Below are 16620 nucleotides of genomic sequence, written 5' to 3'. Positions count from 1 at the left end.
ACAAACTCTGTTAGCCATATGCCTGCACACACTGCTGTAGCAAAGCATGCATAAACAGATATGGGAATTGAAATGGAAGTGTTAACAGTTCAGCAAAGAGCTGAAATGCAAGCTTTAGATTGGCCAAGAACCCCCACCAAACCAAATTCTCATGGTACTTCGTATGCTGCACACAAGTACAATTGCCCTAAAAAGAACTCTTGTAGGACATTAGAATCAGTAAAAACATCCTAAAATATCATAATAAACTAATACAAAACATGGCAAGGATCTTTTATTGAACATATGTACAACAGAAACCACCCTTGTTGGAATCATTAACATGCAGTGATGCACATTTTAGTCCCTGCAATGCAAGTAATAAAAAGAATCGAAACTACAACTTCATTTGATGACTCAAATATACATGGTGGACAGTATTGTGAGTGGTTCCGTGTCTATGTTGGTACAAGTGCCAATATCTGGTTCCTTACGATTCCCATGCACTTACGTATCTCTCCATAAATTGGAAGGTTCTGAGAACAACATGGCTGCAAGCTCTTAACTGCAGAATCTATTATCTGGGCAACTTCAGCAGGGGGATACTGCCGCTCAGTGCATGTCTGCATTTTTTTTATAAGGTAGTAGTACTTAGCTCCAGGGGAACAAAATAACACAAATTTTCAGAATATAGATTATGTAAACCAATTGAAGAGGACAACTTCTACTATAAAATTGTAAAGGTTCAAAAACTAGCCGAAACAGAGAATTTGTGTTGGGTTGACTTTGGAAACCAACCCAAAAACCCAAGTTGGACTATTTGCTTCCACAGCACCATATGGTGAGGCCTCTGGCCCCTGCCTGTGGTCTGTATGTCATTATTTTGTGCTACAGGCCTTATCAACAAATGAGTCATTAACAGTTTTACTGACCATAATATTATCAAAGAATGAGAAGACATATACCTAACAAGAAAATGGAACATCACATTAGATGTTCTGCCATCCTAAAAATAGGAAACTTCTTAAACCAGTTCTTCAAGTAACAGAAAGAAGATTTTGAAAGGGAAAGCAGTAATAATAATAGTATAGAGGCTATTGAAATAACAATGGTACATCCAATAACAACTTTGACACTTGTTCTCATATTACACCATCTTACTAGTCATAGCTGGACATCTGTTTTGGATTTTTTGAGATAAAGGGGAACTTAACAAACTACAAAGCTTACCACTTCTGATACCTTGGATCAATTCATCCATAACGAGGGAAAAATTGAAGAGGATGTTTCCCATAGGATTAGAGTAGGGTGGTTGAACTGGAAAGGAACATCTAGTATGCTGTGTGAATGGCAGATACCAATGAGACTGAAAGTAAAGTTTCGTAAGGTGGGTTGGTGAAGAAACATATTGTTATATGGAACAAGGAGTGGGCAGTGAAGAAACATGGTAAATAAAATTAGTACCTACGATGATGGGTGGAAAGACAAGAAAGGACTGAATAAAAAGGATCACATTAGAGAGCACTTTTAGGAGTTGCCCGATTGATGACAAGATGAGAAAAAGTCAACTGAGATGGTTTGGTCATGTGCATTGGTGACCAATAATTGCAGCAAGGAGGAGTTGGTGCAAGTAGAAGGCTTCAAGAGAGAAGGGCAAGACCAAAGAAAATGTGGGCTGTACGTGGTAAGAAAAGATCTAATGACTTGCTATTTGACTCCTGATAGAGATGGCAGAACAACACTTGTATAGCCAACCCCAAATAGTTGGTATTAAGCGTGGCATAAGTTCACTTGAACTGAGTTGGTTCACTCAACAAAACTTCCTATTCAATTACTATTATTCTATTATACATTAGAAGATCAAAATTTGTAGTAGCAATTAAAGTTACCTGAATCATGAGTAATGTGGCAACACAAGATGAGATAAGCTCTGAAAGGATCTGAGAATCATTTGAGTCAGAAGTGTTCAACTTCAGATCAGATGCAGGAACTGTAGCTGTTGGCTCTAATATACTGGACGTTGGATGATCCTGATAAGTCAAACCTCCATTGGCTGGATCTCTAATAGCTGATGCAACAGAATCAGCTCTAAAATGCCGATTATTTGCCGAATCTAAAGCTTCTCCAATCCTTGCAAAAGCATCTTCGCCCTCCTTCAAAGAGAACATAACCTGAAATTTTTACAAGTAAACTCAGACCACATACGAAGTATTGGACAAAAATGTTAAATATACCCACCATAATGGACAATTTAGCCCCATCTATCTGCATTCAATTGTTGAAATAATCCATTGACCTAAGACCACCTAGAAAATAGTTTAACAACTTGGAATAACCAACCTAAAAAAGTACCACAATCAGGCAACAGAAATATTTGGCAGTTTACAAAAAGGTGAACAGACCATATAAATAGGACCATCTGATCAATGAAATTTTAAGGCAATAAGGTAGCTAATCAATTAAACAAATCCAACCAATTTGTAAATAAGTGATATGAAGCAATGTTTTGAAAATTGTAATCGTATCGTAAATCATAGAGAAAGTTGAACCGAATCAAATATTTTAATCCGCATCTACCATATAGGTACATAAAACAATAAATATACCACCGGAATAACAGAACCTAAGATGATACAATCAAGTTTGACTTAAGAGTCAAATAAATCCACATACAATGGCTCTTTACATGTGATGAAAAATAAACTCAATGTGTGATTTTAAATAATGTAAATAAATCATTTTCTAGTAAAGGCTTAGAACATGTCTCCCATGACAAAACCAAACATAAACAAGAAAATGACGAAGTAAAGAACTAATTCTTAATTGGATTTATCTCAATCACAGTGAATCACAAGAATCGTATAAACCGTAAGATTTATGATGCAAATCATAGGATGCAAACAAAAATCAGATTTTTGCACAAACAGATTCAGACATAAGATTTGAATCAAAACCCTTCGAATTCATGATTCAAATCGTGAATCATATCGTAAATTGTAAGATTTTGACAACATTATATGAAGCATGAAGGGGCAAGACTCCACTGTTAATTTTCACAATGCTTAGATCCACTTTTCATCAACTGGATAAGCAAAATCAGAGAACATCAGCTGTAGGAAATGAAACTAGAACTCTAGAAAACTACACAATTGAGAAGAATGACAATTGTAGTCGGCATAAGTAAGAAAGAAGCCTCAGTTTAAAGGGATTTCCCTACCTGTATAGCTGTATGTACCATTGCCTGTGCTTTCAATCTGGAAGTTTCAACAATTTCAGCAACATGAGATCCAGATTCTTGAGGGAAAAATTCAGTGTGATCAAAGGAGCTTGGTCCAATAGGACCACCTGAACTAGGTTGGGGCTTCATCCATGGCAGTGGAGAATTTCCTTGGTACGTATTCCGTTGCCTCAAATAAAGAAGAGCAGAAGAAACCTGTATATGAGAATGGTGAGCTCAAGGTTGCAAAACACAATACTGGCAAAATAAAAGAAAAAAAATGGAAACCACATGCCTGGTCATTAGCTTCCTGTAGTTGTAGGATAACTGTGGCATATTGCTTCTTGAAAGGGTCAGAATCTTTAAGAGAATTGTCTCCACCTTTCTGGTTTTCCAACACTTCATCATTCATGTGCCTCAGCTCTAGTAACAGAGCTTCCTAAAAATGATAGGAAAGATGTATTAGCTTACTTTCAGATAATTAATTTGAAGAGAAGCATATCTAAGTAACATGAATAGACAAAGTTTGAGAAAGAAGCTACTGGACCACAAAAAACAAATTCAGTATTTGTTATTTCATCCTTTTTTTTTTTTTGGGGGGGGGGGGGGGGGGGGGTTGCTAAAAGATCCAAAACAATCATTACAAACAAAGAGCGCTGGACCCTATGAACACTGATGTAGTGACGCTTCCATCTTGGAGGGATGGCTCAAAGATAGCCTACAATGTTTGGCTACGTATCTTAATTTTCTGCACCGTTGCTGGTCCTTTAATTAGTGGTGATGTGTAATCTTGTTTATTCATGTTGCTTTCACCTTTGATCATGTCTGCTTATGCACATTTTCATTTGCCCTTTTACATACATTATCAGTTAGATTTTATTTCTGACCCTCTTACATATGAGTTTGTATAGTTGATGCTTTTTGTATCTGTTATAACTGTAGTTTTTTTTTTGTTAGATGATGATACAGGGTTTAGATGCCCCTCCTGTATGTCTAATGCATTCCAATTTTTTAGTTCTTAAATATAATATATATTTTTTTTGTTGCTTGTCAAAAGGTAGGGGAAAAACTTCAATCAGTAACCAAAATATAATATATAGCATGGAGACAACTACTTTCCATCAGTAACCAGAATTGTATTAAAGATTACACATGAAGATGTATTAGTATTCAGGTGATTTAAAAGAAACATAAAGAGCCAGAAGCATATGAATGTTGGACTTCCTGGCAATATTATAACATAAAGAGGCCAAGCAAATCCTAAATAGCATCCATCAAATTTAATAGGACTTCCATATATGATCTGGATACCAGTTCTACAAGATAACTGACAAGAAAAATTGGAAGATTTTTTTCTTCTTTCCTCCATTTCTTAATACCTTTGTTCCCTAATTGGTTTCCCAGGTGTAACGAAAATAGATTTTGAATGGTGCTTGGTCCATGTCCTCAGCAATTCGTAAGTGTTTCCAAGAACACTTACGAATCAAAAATAAATTGCAAGATTGGACTCAAGGAGACTAATGGGAATCAAGAGAAGGAAGATGTTAAAAAAAGAAACAAGGTGCAGGCTGAGTGGAAGAAGACTGTACATAGGGAGGAGGTGCATTGTAGACAGAGATCGAGGTTTTAGTGGATAAAAGAAGGTGATAACAGCATGTATTATTTTCATAAGTATGCTAATGGAAGGCATAATAGAGTAAACCATATCAGCAAACTTTAGGTGGAAGGTCAAGAGGCGGAGGACCCAATACAAATCAAAGCTGAGATTTTAGGGGTTCTTTAAGAAGTTTTACTCTTCAAATAGATGCTGGAAACCCTCCTTAGTAGATTGGAAAGGGCGCCCTTTCAAAGCAAAAGAGATTGTTGTTGGAGAGGAGTGTTAGTGAGGATGAAATTAAGGAGGTGCTTTTTCAATGGATGAAGACTAAGGTCCCTCTTGGCATCAATTCTAGAAAATTCTCATTCTCAAAATTTTCCAGAAAAGAAAGAATTCTGTATTTGCCAGGTTCTGAGAATGAATATAGGGGAAAAAAAAGACTTATCACCACTAACTCGTTTGGGGATGGTCACCAAAATACCAAGACCTCAATCTGAAAAACAAAACTGACGATGGTCATTCTTTGGTGGTTTCCTATCAGTGCATGAAACAGAGGATGGCCATGTTATGAAACATCAAATGAAAACATAAATAAATAAAAAATAAGATTTTTGTAGAGGCACTTCTCATTGGTGATGGTCCTAGGACTAGTTATCGCAAGCAATGGTTCTCAAAGGAAAGTGATTTCGTGATATGGTTTGCAAATTAAACCTTGAAAAGGAGTATGATAGAGTGGTATGAAGGTGTATATGGAAGCAATGAGGCTAGGGTTTGGGGAAATTTGGATTAGATGGATGCAGGGGGTGCATTCAGTTGGCTTGGTTCTCCATTCTCATCAATGGATTTCCCCACAGTCGTAATCAGATCCATGGCTTCAAGGTGAGTAAGAGAAATTTATGAAGATGGGCTGAAGATTAATATGTCTAATAGAAATTTAGCTGGAGACAACATCTCTCAAGATGAATTGAATGAGCCCGGACTAACCTTGGGCTGCAAGGTTGAGAGGATAGGCCTATAAATTACTTGGGGTTGCCATAAAGTGGGAATCCTAGTGCTAGAATCTTCTGAAATCATCATCATCTAAGCCCTTATTCCAATCTCCAACTATGTATGGTCGGCTACATGAAAGCAGCTTCTTCTTACAGGTGTTGTATATGCTCTTCTATACACGACTGCATTTTTTTTCTGAAGCCAATGCATGACTGCATGTGATCGAAACATCTTAGTCTACTTCTTATCATTTTCTTACCTACTGGAGCTACTCCTAGGTTCCTTCAAATGAGTTCATATCATTTTATCGTTTTTTGGACATGTCCCTTGACTGTCTAACATTTTTTTTGGATAATTAACTGAACTTTTATTAAAACGAATACAAAAGAATGGCAATACAACAGAACAAGGGGAGGGGTAAAATCTCTCAACCCATCCCTTGTTTAACAAGTGCATCCGCAAAGGAGTTTGCAATTCTCTCAATCAACTGAAGCTTAATCTTCATGCCCTGGGTCAACCATTTAAACTTCTTTTTCTCATTTGAGAACTTCAAGATCCCATTCTCTTCCTTCTTCAGTCAGCCAATGACCAGAATTGAGTCACCTTCCACAACCAATTTTCTGATATTTAATTCCTTTGCACTCATTATCCCTTCCAAAACCACCATAACCCCAGCTCTTGGGGAATCCCCTATTCCAATGGGAATGGAATACATAGAAATGTTTTTTCCTTCCTCATCCCTAAAAACTCCTCCTATACATGAAGGGCCCGGGTTGCCATCACTACTTCCACCAAAATTCAATTTTCTGAACCCAACAACCGGAGGGGACCAAAGTGGACTAGGCGCAGATTTAAGAGGAGCTGAACAAGCCACTTCTTTCCAATTCTTGATAATATCTCATGCTGAAATACCTCCAAAGAGTTTCATAGTCCTGACCCAAAGTGTGAAGAAACCTGATGTATTGTATTACTATAGTCCCTGCTGTACATAGTCTTATTCTTTTCATATTCTTTGTATTACTATTCCAGCCCCCCTAAGGGTTATTTTGTATTCTCTTTTTTCTCTTTTAGCCCTTCAAGGACTCTGATGTAATTCTTCGAATTATTTAATATATATGGCTCTTTGGGCTGGGGGTCAAGTAATCAGTTTAGACACCCCTGAAACTCTTTGTCCTCTCTTTCTAACTGGTTGGTTGACACAATGAACATAAGTGATGGTGTATTTGGGAGGAACATAACAAAAGAATTTCTGAGAGCTTAAATACCTCTCCCAAAGGCCTTAGAGGAAGGATTCTGGTAATGGTTATTCCTTGGATACAGGAAAGTAAGCCTTATAGAGGCATCTCTATGATGACAAGAACAGAAACCTCCTGCAAATTCTGAGTGATTTCTTCAAATCTGCCTGCATGCATATTCTTCTTCCTAGAACTTATTCTGAGTTCAACACAAAATTTTATGGTAGCTGCAGAAGCATTGCAGGTCAACAGAGAAGGGAAGGTATTGGGGGGCTCATTCTTAGAGCTAAAGGTGACCTGGTTTGGTTTGGGTAGGCAGGTATTGCAGAAGCTGAAATCCGATCTCTGTTAGTGGGTCTTAATCTCTTAGAGCCACGACATCTCTCAATATCTCTTCTGTTGTGATGGAAAGGGCTGTCATTAGCTGGATAAGTGATGGTGAGGGAGGTCTGTGGAGATTCAACTTCATTTTATAAATAACATATAATATTTTAACATTTTAGCTTAATTTATTAATAGTATACCATATCAGAATCTAAGCCAAATCCAATATGAACCCTACAGATAAGATTCAAATATAAATGGATCAAATTTGGTTATAGGTATTTCTGATTTGAATCTGTGATTACTTTACAGTCATAATTTTTGTAAGTTGTAAAGCAACATCCTAACCTTGGAAGGTCATGTACAAATACAATGATTGCATAACAATGTAAAAATGTTGACAAAACAAACTTTAGCAATAGACATAATTTAAAAACCTATTATTACGAGGTACAACCTTTTTATCAAGAGCACGAGTCAGCTCAGAAAGAGCCCGTATATCAGCCTCCTTTGCTTGAACTTGTGCTAGAGTAAATGGCTGAGTGTATCTAGCATGTTGTGCATTAATCATTTCACTGGCAGCAGCTTTAGCCTGCGAAATGGAATTGATTGTGTCCTCCTGAAAAAAAAAAATGATGAGTTTAAATGATTTTGACAAACATAACTCCAAATTCCAATTATTCCAATTCGGAGCACTCCTCTGAGCATGAAAATCAAGAAACAAATCAAGGCGGGCCCTAAGTGAATCTAAAAATAGTATCTAAACCATTTTTGTTGTTGATATTTCAATTACTCATGGTGAGTTCAAAATCCAACTGCACATAATTTATCCACTAGAGCTTACAAATACATCCATCTGGCCAATCCAAATTTGGAAAACCTAAAGTGCCTTTTGAAAAGTCTTTTTAGAATAAAAAAAAAGACGTATTGAGCTTTTGGGGTCTTGTCTTTAAAGGCAAAGACCGTTTGGCAAGTGGCTTGGTCTACCAGGCCTTTTAAAATGCATTTAGAGGCTATTCATCACGCGGAAAGACCATAAAACTTCAATTGAAGCTTCCTGAAATTCGGCATTTTTTGTCATTTTGGGTGTTTCCACACACACGTCTTCTGGTCTTACCAGCTTTTGGCTACCAAATAGAAAAAGACCAATTTTCTGTCTTTCGAGCTTGCCGATGCCCAAAAGACCACACGGAAAGACTTGCCAAATGCAACCCAATACAAGCACTTAAAAATTAAAAACAAGCTTATTTATTCAAATAAATCCTCACTTTAAAAAAGTTTATCAGTTTAACCTTTGCTGTTTCGTGAATGTTGCTAGAAATTATTCAATAGATAAATGACACGTAGAGATGACAACTACCTACCTTTGCCTGCTTTAACAGAGTGTTCATGGGATAAGTCACAGATGAAATCTGAGAAGAACCATCTACGATCTCCATATTCTCACATGGAGCAAATTTCATGCAACATCCATTTTTCAGATCTTTGGATCGAATCACTTTAGGCTCATTGATATTCTCACTGAAAATTTCAACTTCAGCAGTCTGTTTTCGAAGAAATTCAGGCATATTTTCCATTGGATTCGAAGGCATGCAGTCAATATCCTGGGAAAAAGGATAAAGTTTCATGTCATTGAGTTCAAAGACAAATAATTCTGCCAGAAAGTTATACCTTAACCTTATGGGGAGGAAACCACTGACCAATTCATGTTTGAAGTTTTTAACCTACTATTACTTTTATGAGGCAGAGGATGAATACGGAATTTAACAAATAAAATGTAGAAAGGAACTGTCAGTAATTCCTACTTCATAAGCATAGCTGTAACAAAATTTGTGTTCACATCCAAGAAATACTTTAAACTAGATGTTGTTGTATTGACTCATTAGGTTCTCATGAGAAAACATCAAGTATTTTCATAAAAGGAAATGAATTACAGAATGGTGACATCATTGAAATATTAATTAATTTATTTAAAATTATCAAAGATACTTAAATTGAGTAGTTCACAAAACTACAAAACAATAGTTATAGTAAACAAAGAGAATATATATATATATATAAAAGAATCCTGCAAGTACATGAAAAAACGAATAATGAGGCTAATATGTTAAAATAGTTCGAGATTTCTAAAATCAAAGAACCTATCCATATCAGATTCTTTTTATTTAGCAACAAGTGTTCTCAGTAAAGGAAGAAATAAGAGATAATAAACTTGCCTTCAAAGATTCTATCCCTTGGATTAAGTGAGTTTAAAAGGACAAAAAGAATGAGATCAAATGAACAGAACAGAATTTACAAAATGAAATAACAAAAATGAAAGTAATAAATCCTAAAGTTAGCATGTCTGCAATAATATAGTAAAAGGATGAAAAAAAGAAAATTTTTCATATTATTTTCATCATCATAATGAATTTTTTTCTATAACATATAATAAAAGGGAGAGTGATCATTTTGATCAAAGAATAACTCAATGTGACCATTTTCAGTACCTTGGTTCAATAATTCATAACATGGGAGAGATCGACGAGGATGTCACCCAAAGAATTAGGGCAGGATGGGCAAAATGGAGGGATGCATCTGGACTTTTATGTGATAGGCAAAAACCACTTAGATTAAAAGGAAAAATCCCATAAGACAGTTGTGAGGCTAGCCATGTTATATGGAGCCAAGTGTTGGGCAATCAAGAAACATGTCTAGAAAATCAATGTGCCAGAAACGTGAATGAAGATGGATGAGTGGAAAAACTAGAAACGATAGGATTAGGAATGAAGTACCTAAAGGAACCTAGTAGCTCAAATAGGTGATAAAATGAGAGAGAATAGATTAAGATGGCTTGGGCACATGCATAGAAGACCACCAATTGAAAGAAGTGATTTGTTACACATTGAAGGGGCTAGAAGAGCTTGGAGTAGACCAAAAAGGACATGGGTAGAAGTAGTATGAAATGATTTAAGCACTAACAGTTTAACAGTGGATATGACTTTAAATAGAATGGATTGGCGAAACAGGATTCATGTAGCCAACCCCATATGACAAGGCATGGATGATGATGATGAAGAACCTGAATTTGCATCCCATTTGTTAACCACTTTTCTTTAATTTTCTAACAATTGCACTTCTATGCACTTATCCAAAACAGGTTCATTTTCTTGATAAACTCCTAACATAAGGTAGCTCATGTGTCTACACAATATGTTTCCTTATCCATTTACTTTCATATTTAAAGCCTGAAATCCTAAGATGGGTACCAAGTGTCACAGTCTAACAGAACCTAATCAATCTCTCCCTCAATCTTCACTTTCAAATCCTGAAATCTATTCTTAACATTGGTCTATAAGTGGAGCATACTTTTTTTTCCGATAAATGAATAAAAATTTTATTAATCCAACAGATAAGAGTTACAGGCAACCCAAGGAAAGGCACAAGATGCGACCTTTCTTTTAAGATTGATCACAGAATCAAAAGGAACATGAATTACAAGGTAACCCAAAATAAAGAATCCCGAGAACCCCCTGTTTAGCAAGTAAGTCAACCATCGAGTTTGCTGATCTGCCTACCCACTGAACTCTAACTTTCATATTCCTTGTTAGCCATTTGATTTTTTAAGGAGGTCTCTATAGTCCCAGACCACAGAATCCGGATTCAGCAACTATCCCACAACCACCTGAGAGTCCCTTTCAATAAGCAGATGCTCTACCCCTAGCTGGTTTGCAAATTGGATTCCTTGTACAGCAGCTAGCAATTCAGCCCATGTAGAATCTCCTCCTATGCCCAAAGGTCCAGGGTTACCTTGGCTACTTACCTTATATTCAAAAAAGGGGGGAGGGATGTACATAAGAGATGTACAAACAGGCCAGAAAAAAACAAAAAAGAAAGGCCTGGATTGACTAAGACGGCTAAGTGTAAGCACTATACAAAAAATCCCTTCCCAGGCCTTGCTTTGCTAAAACATCATCAGTTCGATTGATCTCCAGGGGAATCCATCTAAAGGTGCAATTCAGCAGAGAAGACAGCTCATGAATTTCAAGCAAGAAGGTGAGCTAACCTCTATAGTCCCCCATCTGAGTCTCTTGCCAACTTGGTGGTACTCCTTGAGTCTCCTACAACTTTAGAGGGAGTGGACTTCTTGATGATACTTAAAAGGAACCTCCCAGCAAGCCTTAAGCCTTCTAGAAGGGAGCAGACTTCTGATTCAGAGGCATCTACAGCTTGAACCTGACCACTAAAAGCCCACAACATGTCTCCAAAATAGTTTCTAATCGCTGCTGAGGGAGGAAGCAGCAACTTTCTAAAACTGCCATCAAACTGCAACAGGTACTCACACTCCCTCAAGGAGGGAGGTACAGCCATTGAAGTTGGAGAGGAAAGAGAAGTATGCAGAATCTGCAGCCAGTTTCTTCGTAACTCCCCTCTGTCCACACCATCAAAATGTTGGTGGACCCAATGTTTTAAAAGTGAAAGGCACAAAAAAAGCGCAAGGGCCATTTTGTGCCTGAAGCACAAGGCAAAGTGCAAGCCTTTTTGAAGCAAGGCACAAAAATGCAAAAAAAAAAAAAAAAATCCAAAAAGTTCAAAATAAAAGCCAAATTTTTCAAAAATGCCAAAAATTTTAAAAAAATGCAAATTATTAAAATATTAACACATTATTAATTAAAATATAAACTTAAATTTTAAAATAAATGCTTAAAAAACCTATTATCTCAAACTAAATTACATAAGCATAACATGTAAAACATATCCAAAATAAAATTTTAAAAATAAAATCAAGCATAACATATAAAACATATTCAAGCATGTAAACTCTTAATCTCTTTATTTTTTTTCCCAATTCCATTACTTCAAATAGCTAATGTGATATTAAACATTATGCATTCTTGATTCTACAAGCAGCCTTTGTATCAAGCCCCTCAAGGCAAGCCCAAACAAGCCCATATTAGGGTTTTAAATTTTTAATCCCTATAAAAAAGAAAGGTTTTATAAATTCAAGCGTCTTTTAAAAATATCTTTTATCAGGATGAATGAATGAGCAAACATTAGCAAATATGAGGTTCTCTCCACTTCGGCGAGGGGCTTGATCGAGGGTCTAGGGGTGGAGCCCCCGGCCCAACTGCTAAACACAAAAAAACAAAAAAAAATCAGAAAAAAATGCACATATTTTCAAAAGGCACACACCTAGGCTGAAAGACAAGGCACACCAAGCGCATCAGGTGCATGCCTTTTGGAAATACTCCGCTTGGGACCTAGGTGAAACACATACCATAAAATGCACCTCGCCTATGCACCTAGGGACACCTTTTAAATCACTAGGTAGACCAGCATCCATGAGAAATTTAAGGATAAGATCTTCTCACGAATACTATTCAAAGAGGAGAAGCTATCTTCGAAAAGTCTTTAGTTCCTTTCTTCCCAAATTCCCCACATCGCAACATGAATTACTACTTTCCAAAAGAGCTTTCCTCTTTTTCCCATCTTTGGTGAAGACTTCTGAGTGTGGAGAGGAGATGGAAATGTCTAAGATTTCAGAATCTATTAAGGCTCTATGGAAGTTAAAATTGTACGAAACTTGGTGATTGGCCAATTGGATGGTTGAGGAGACCAGGGCATTTTTATCTCTAACCAGATAGAACAGGGAAGGGAAAGAGTCAGATAAGGGTTTGTTGCCCCACCAAAGGTCAGTCCAAATCTTATTTTGTTTCCATTACCCAGTTTGTATCTAATAAAAGAAACGAAGTTGTTTTGGGTTACCTTGGCTACTCCCATCAAAGTTCAGCTTAATAAAACCCTCCCCAGTTAGCATCCACTCTACCATAAATCTGTTTTTTCTGATAGAAGTATTAGCCACTAGTAACCAACTACTCCAAAGATAATCAATGGAGTAGGTCTCAAAAAGGTTTAAGGTTTCAGCCACTGAATTGCCATTGTCAGAACACAATCTTTAACTTCCAAAAATCTTCTTTCCTTTTCTGAGAAAATTCTGACTTTCCTTCCTTTCCAAACAGTCCACAAGAGAGCTACTCTGATGCACTTTCACATAACTCTCCCTCTCTTTTTTTTTTTTTTTTTTGATCAGCAAAATGACTTTTATTAATAACAGAGAAATATTGCAGTACAGTAGTTATAGGGTTGCAGAATGCATTAACCCAATCTGCAAACACTACAAAACATTTACAGTTCTGCCCAGTACAAGGTAGATCTATTTGCCCCCTGTTTTGCTAGGGTGTCTGCCCATAATTCTCCCACTTTTTGTGTGCCATTAACAATCCTTATTCTGAACTTTACAAAGAACAGGCCACTTGGGAGATAAACACCAATTAGGTCACTTCTTTTGCAAGTTTTCAAAGTATTAATCTTACCATAGTAGACTTCCCAGCAAAAAACAGCAATCCTTGGGAAAATAGTTCTAGTCCAGACTTCTTTAACTGGGAAACCCCAGGGTGCAGGAGTAGGGCAAAGGGATTTGAAAAAGGAGGAGCAAGTAAAGTTACCTTTCGAAGCAGGGGTCCACATTCATAAGTAAAGTTTGAGGGGATCTCCAAGCAAACAGACTCAAGTGATAACAAATGTTCAGAAACACAAGCAGATTCATCATCCTTTAGCCCTCTTCAGAACCCAAATTTAATGCCAAAGGAGAAACCGGGGAAGAAATAAACTTGGAATCAGCTCTTTTTTATAAAGGGAAAGAGAGTAAAGAGAGGTATCAAGGTCTTTAAGGAGTTGGTTGCCCACCCAAATATCTTCCCAAAAAAGAACATTATTTCCAGAGTAGACATCATACTGGACCAACCTGAGGAATTGGGGAAGGATCCCATGTATAGCCTTCCAAGGTGTTGCAAGAGTCGCCTGTCGAAATACCCTAGCATCCCAACCATTCTCCGAAAAGTCATGAATCCTAGTCACCACCAAGTGCCACAACCTCTCTCTCTAAAGGCCATCTCCATAACCACTTCCCTAGTAAAGCTTCATTCTTAAGAACTAGGTTTCCTAATCCTAAACCCCCTTCTTCCTTACTTCTACTATCTCCCACCTAATCAAATGACCTTTCTTCACTTCCCCTGGATCCCACAAAAAGTCCCCCATCACCATTTCTAACGGCTTAACTTCCCTTGAGGGTATCCTAATAAGTGGATCATACTTTTCAAGGTTTCACCTATGTGATGACAAAGAATCCTAAGTTGGGCACCTAACCTGAACAGCATAAAATATAGTAAGGCATCCATCTTGTATTTGTAACACCTAATAGAACAGGAGCACCACCCCTTGTACAAGGGTTCATATCATGCATGATACCTCTAGAAGAGCAAAGAGGAGGCCCATGGGTTGAAATAGTGATTTTGAGCTAGATACCAATATACCTGTACAGTGGCTCCATATCATGTAGGATACTTCAATTTTTAGTGTAGATTCCATATACAATATCACATCTAGCTATGTCCTTTTCCACATCCAAGTAACATAGATTCTGAGAGTTCATATTTTAACCAGTGTTTTAAAAGGCATGGGAGGCGTACGCCTGGAGGCGAGACCAGAGGCACTGACACCTCTGAGGTGTACGCCAAATGCGCCTCATGTACATCTGATATAAAAAGACAGAAAAAAAAAAGAAAAAAGAAAAAATGAGATCCCCCTTCCTCTTAGTAGAAGATCAAGACTGTAATCAGTCTTGAATCCTAATAGGTTTTAGGTTTACAAAACAGAAGAAAAGGAGAGAAAATGAGAGAAAAGGAGAGAGAATAGAAGAGAAACAGGAGAACACAAGTGGTTGAAAGGAAGGACAGATTCTTACAGATCTGCCACCGCCACTTTCTTATTATTTATAGGTTATGTTTAGTACATAATGGAAAGGACACATCTGCCCTTAGTACTTACATAATAAATAAAGTAAATAAAAGCTGAAATAAATAACAACTGAATTAACAAACTGACAATGCTATAACTGGAACAAATAACTATGCATGCTGTCCTACGAACACAGTGGGGACCACTGCAGTGGGGCCAGTGGGGCCCACATCAGTGTTCTCTACACTCTTCATCCTCCTCCTAACCCCCCCCCCCTTAAGGAGGCTTACGCCTCCTTGTGTTCAGGAGGCTTATGCCTCTTGCGTCCTGAACTACACCTCATGCCTCTAGGTGGTGGAACGCCTCGCATCACGCCTCCGCGTTTTAAAACATTGATTTTAACATATAATACGACCCTTTATGGGTTAAAAAGGAGAAATAGAAACACCATGCAGCAGACAAGCAGTCTTGGTAACTTTTAAAAATGTCTTAGCTTAATAGTAATGTCATTTTAGCTTTTTTTTAGTAAGGCAGACAAATAATTATGCCTGTGGTCTGCCCAATGTTCTTCTTTCTTACCTCCAACAAAATCAATTTCATGGGCTGAAAAGAGCAATTTTTTTAAGGCAAAGAGAATATGCATTCCAAATCAATGTTAAGATCTAACAATATAAATGTAAATATGAATAAAAGGTAGCATTCAGTGAAAGAATGCATTACCATGACAAATTCAACCCCTAGTTCAGGCCGGTCAAACTGAACTCTGCATCTGTTACGATCAACAGTCAGTACACTGCCATCATGGATTTCACGTGTCTTGGGGTGACAAGCAATAACACGCTGCCCAACTGATAAAGGTCGTGCCAGGTCTGTAGGAAGGCCTTCTCTAGTACCGGCACGAAGTTCTGCATAATGTGTTCTAACGGATTCACGATATTGTTCTAGTTTCTCCTTCTCTTCCTTTAGAAATTGTTCAGATAACCTTCGGGGCTTGCCAAGGGAACTGTAACACAAGAAAGAGAAATGTTAATTGTTTTGCTGATAGTTGTATATGAAATTGAAGAAAAAGAATAAGAAATGTTTCCTTTTAAGTTTTAATAGATAAAAAGAAGTATATAAAACCTCATATAAGAGACTCAAGGTATTTCCAGACAGTTCACTGTACAATGTTCAATCATCAATCATCACATCATCCAAAGAATATTTGCATAGAAAACATACATATTGTGTGATATAATGCCATTAGCAAAGCTTTTCCCAAGCCTATTTGGAAAGTGATGAACAAAGATAAAAAGGCTGCCCAGGCGTAGAACTGATCTGAGATGTCAGGATTCCATAACCAGGACATTATGATTTTTTTTTAACTGTAAGGTAAAGTAATTCATTAAAATCAAAAAGCCAAAATACAATAGCGCCCCTGTACAATGAGGAACTGTGCAGAGGAAGTGTCATATGCCCAATCAGCCAAACCCCACCAAAACAAAAGAGAAAACTATGAACTT

The 16620-nt window shown here is 37.2% G+C and overlaps 1 protein-coding gene across 9 annotated transcripts in view; it reads right to left on the bottom strand.

Annotated features, from left to right (window-relative positions):
- Positions 1 to 210: 210 nt before the first annotated feature.
- The window catches only part of LOC148861602 (protein ALWAYS EARLY 3-like), a 54880-nt gene continuing 38470 nt past the window's right edge, over positions 211 to 16620 (bottom strand). For all 9 annotated transcript variants that reach the window (XM_088986386.1, XM_088986383.1, XM_088986387.1 and 6 more), the window contains 7 exons: positions 15839 to 16121; positions 8707 to 8946; positions 7800 to 7961; positions 3492 to 3635; positions 3197 to 3412; positions 1869 to 2150; positions 211 to 602 (listed from right to left, as the gene is read on the bottom strand). In XM_088986386.1, the coding sequence (XP_088842512.1) occupies positions 438 to 602; positions 1869 to 2150; positions 3197 to 3412; positions 3492 to 3635; positions 7800 to 7961; positions 8707 to 8946; positions 15839 to 16121 (1492 nt within the window). In that variant the 3' untranslated portion in view covers positions 211 to 437. The remainder of the gene's footprint in view (positions 603 to 1868; positions 2151 to 3196; positions 3413 to 3491; positions 3636 to 7799; positions 7962 to 8706; positions 8947 to 15838; positions 16122 to 16620) is intronic.

Source organism: Nelumbo lutea, chromosome 4 (assembly GCF_056320005.1).
Source record: "Nelumbo lutea isolate HS-2025 chromosome 4, American lotus-T2T, whole genome shotgun sequence".
NCBI classification, from domain to species: domain Eukaryota; kingdom Viridiplantae; phylum Streptophyta; class Magnoliopsida; order Proteales; family Nelumbonaceae; genus Nelumbo; species Nelumbo lutea.
The sequence above is the reverse complement of the archived record's forward strand: the minus strand, read 5'-3'. Positions and strand labels throughout refer to the sequence as shown.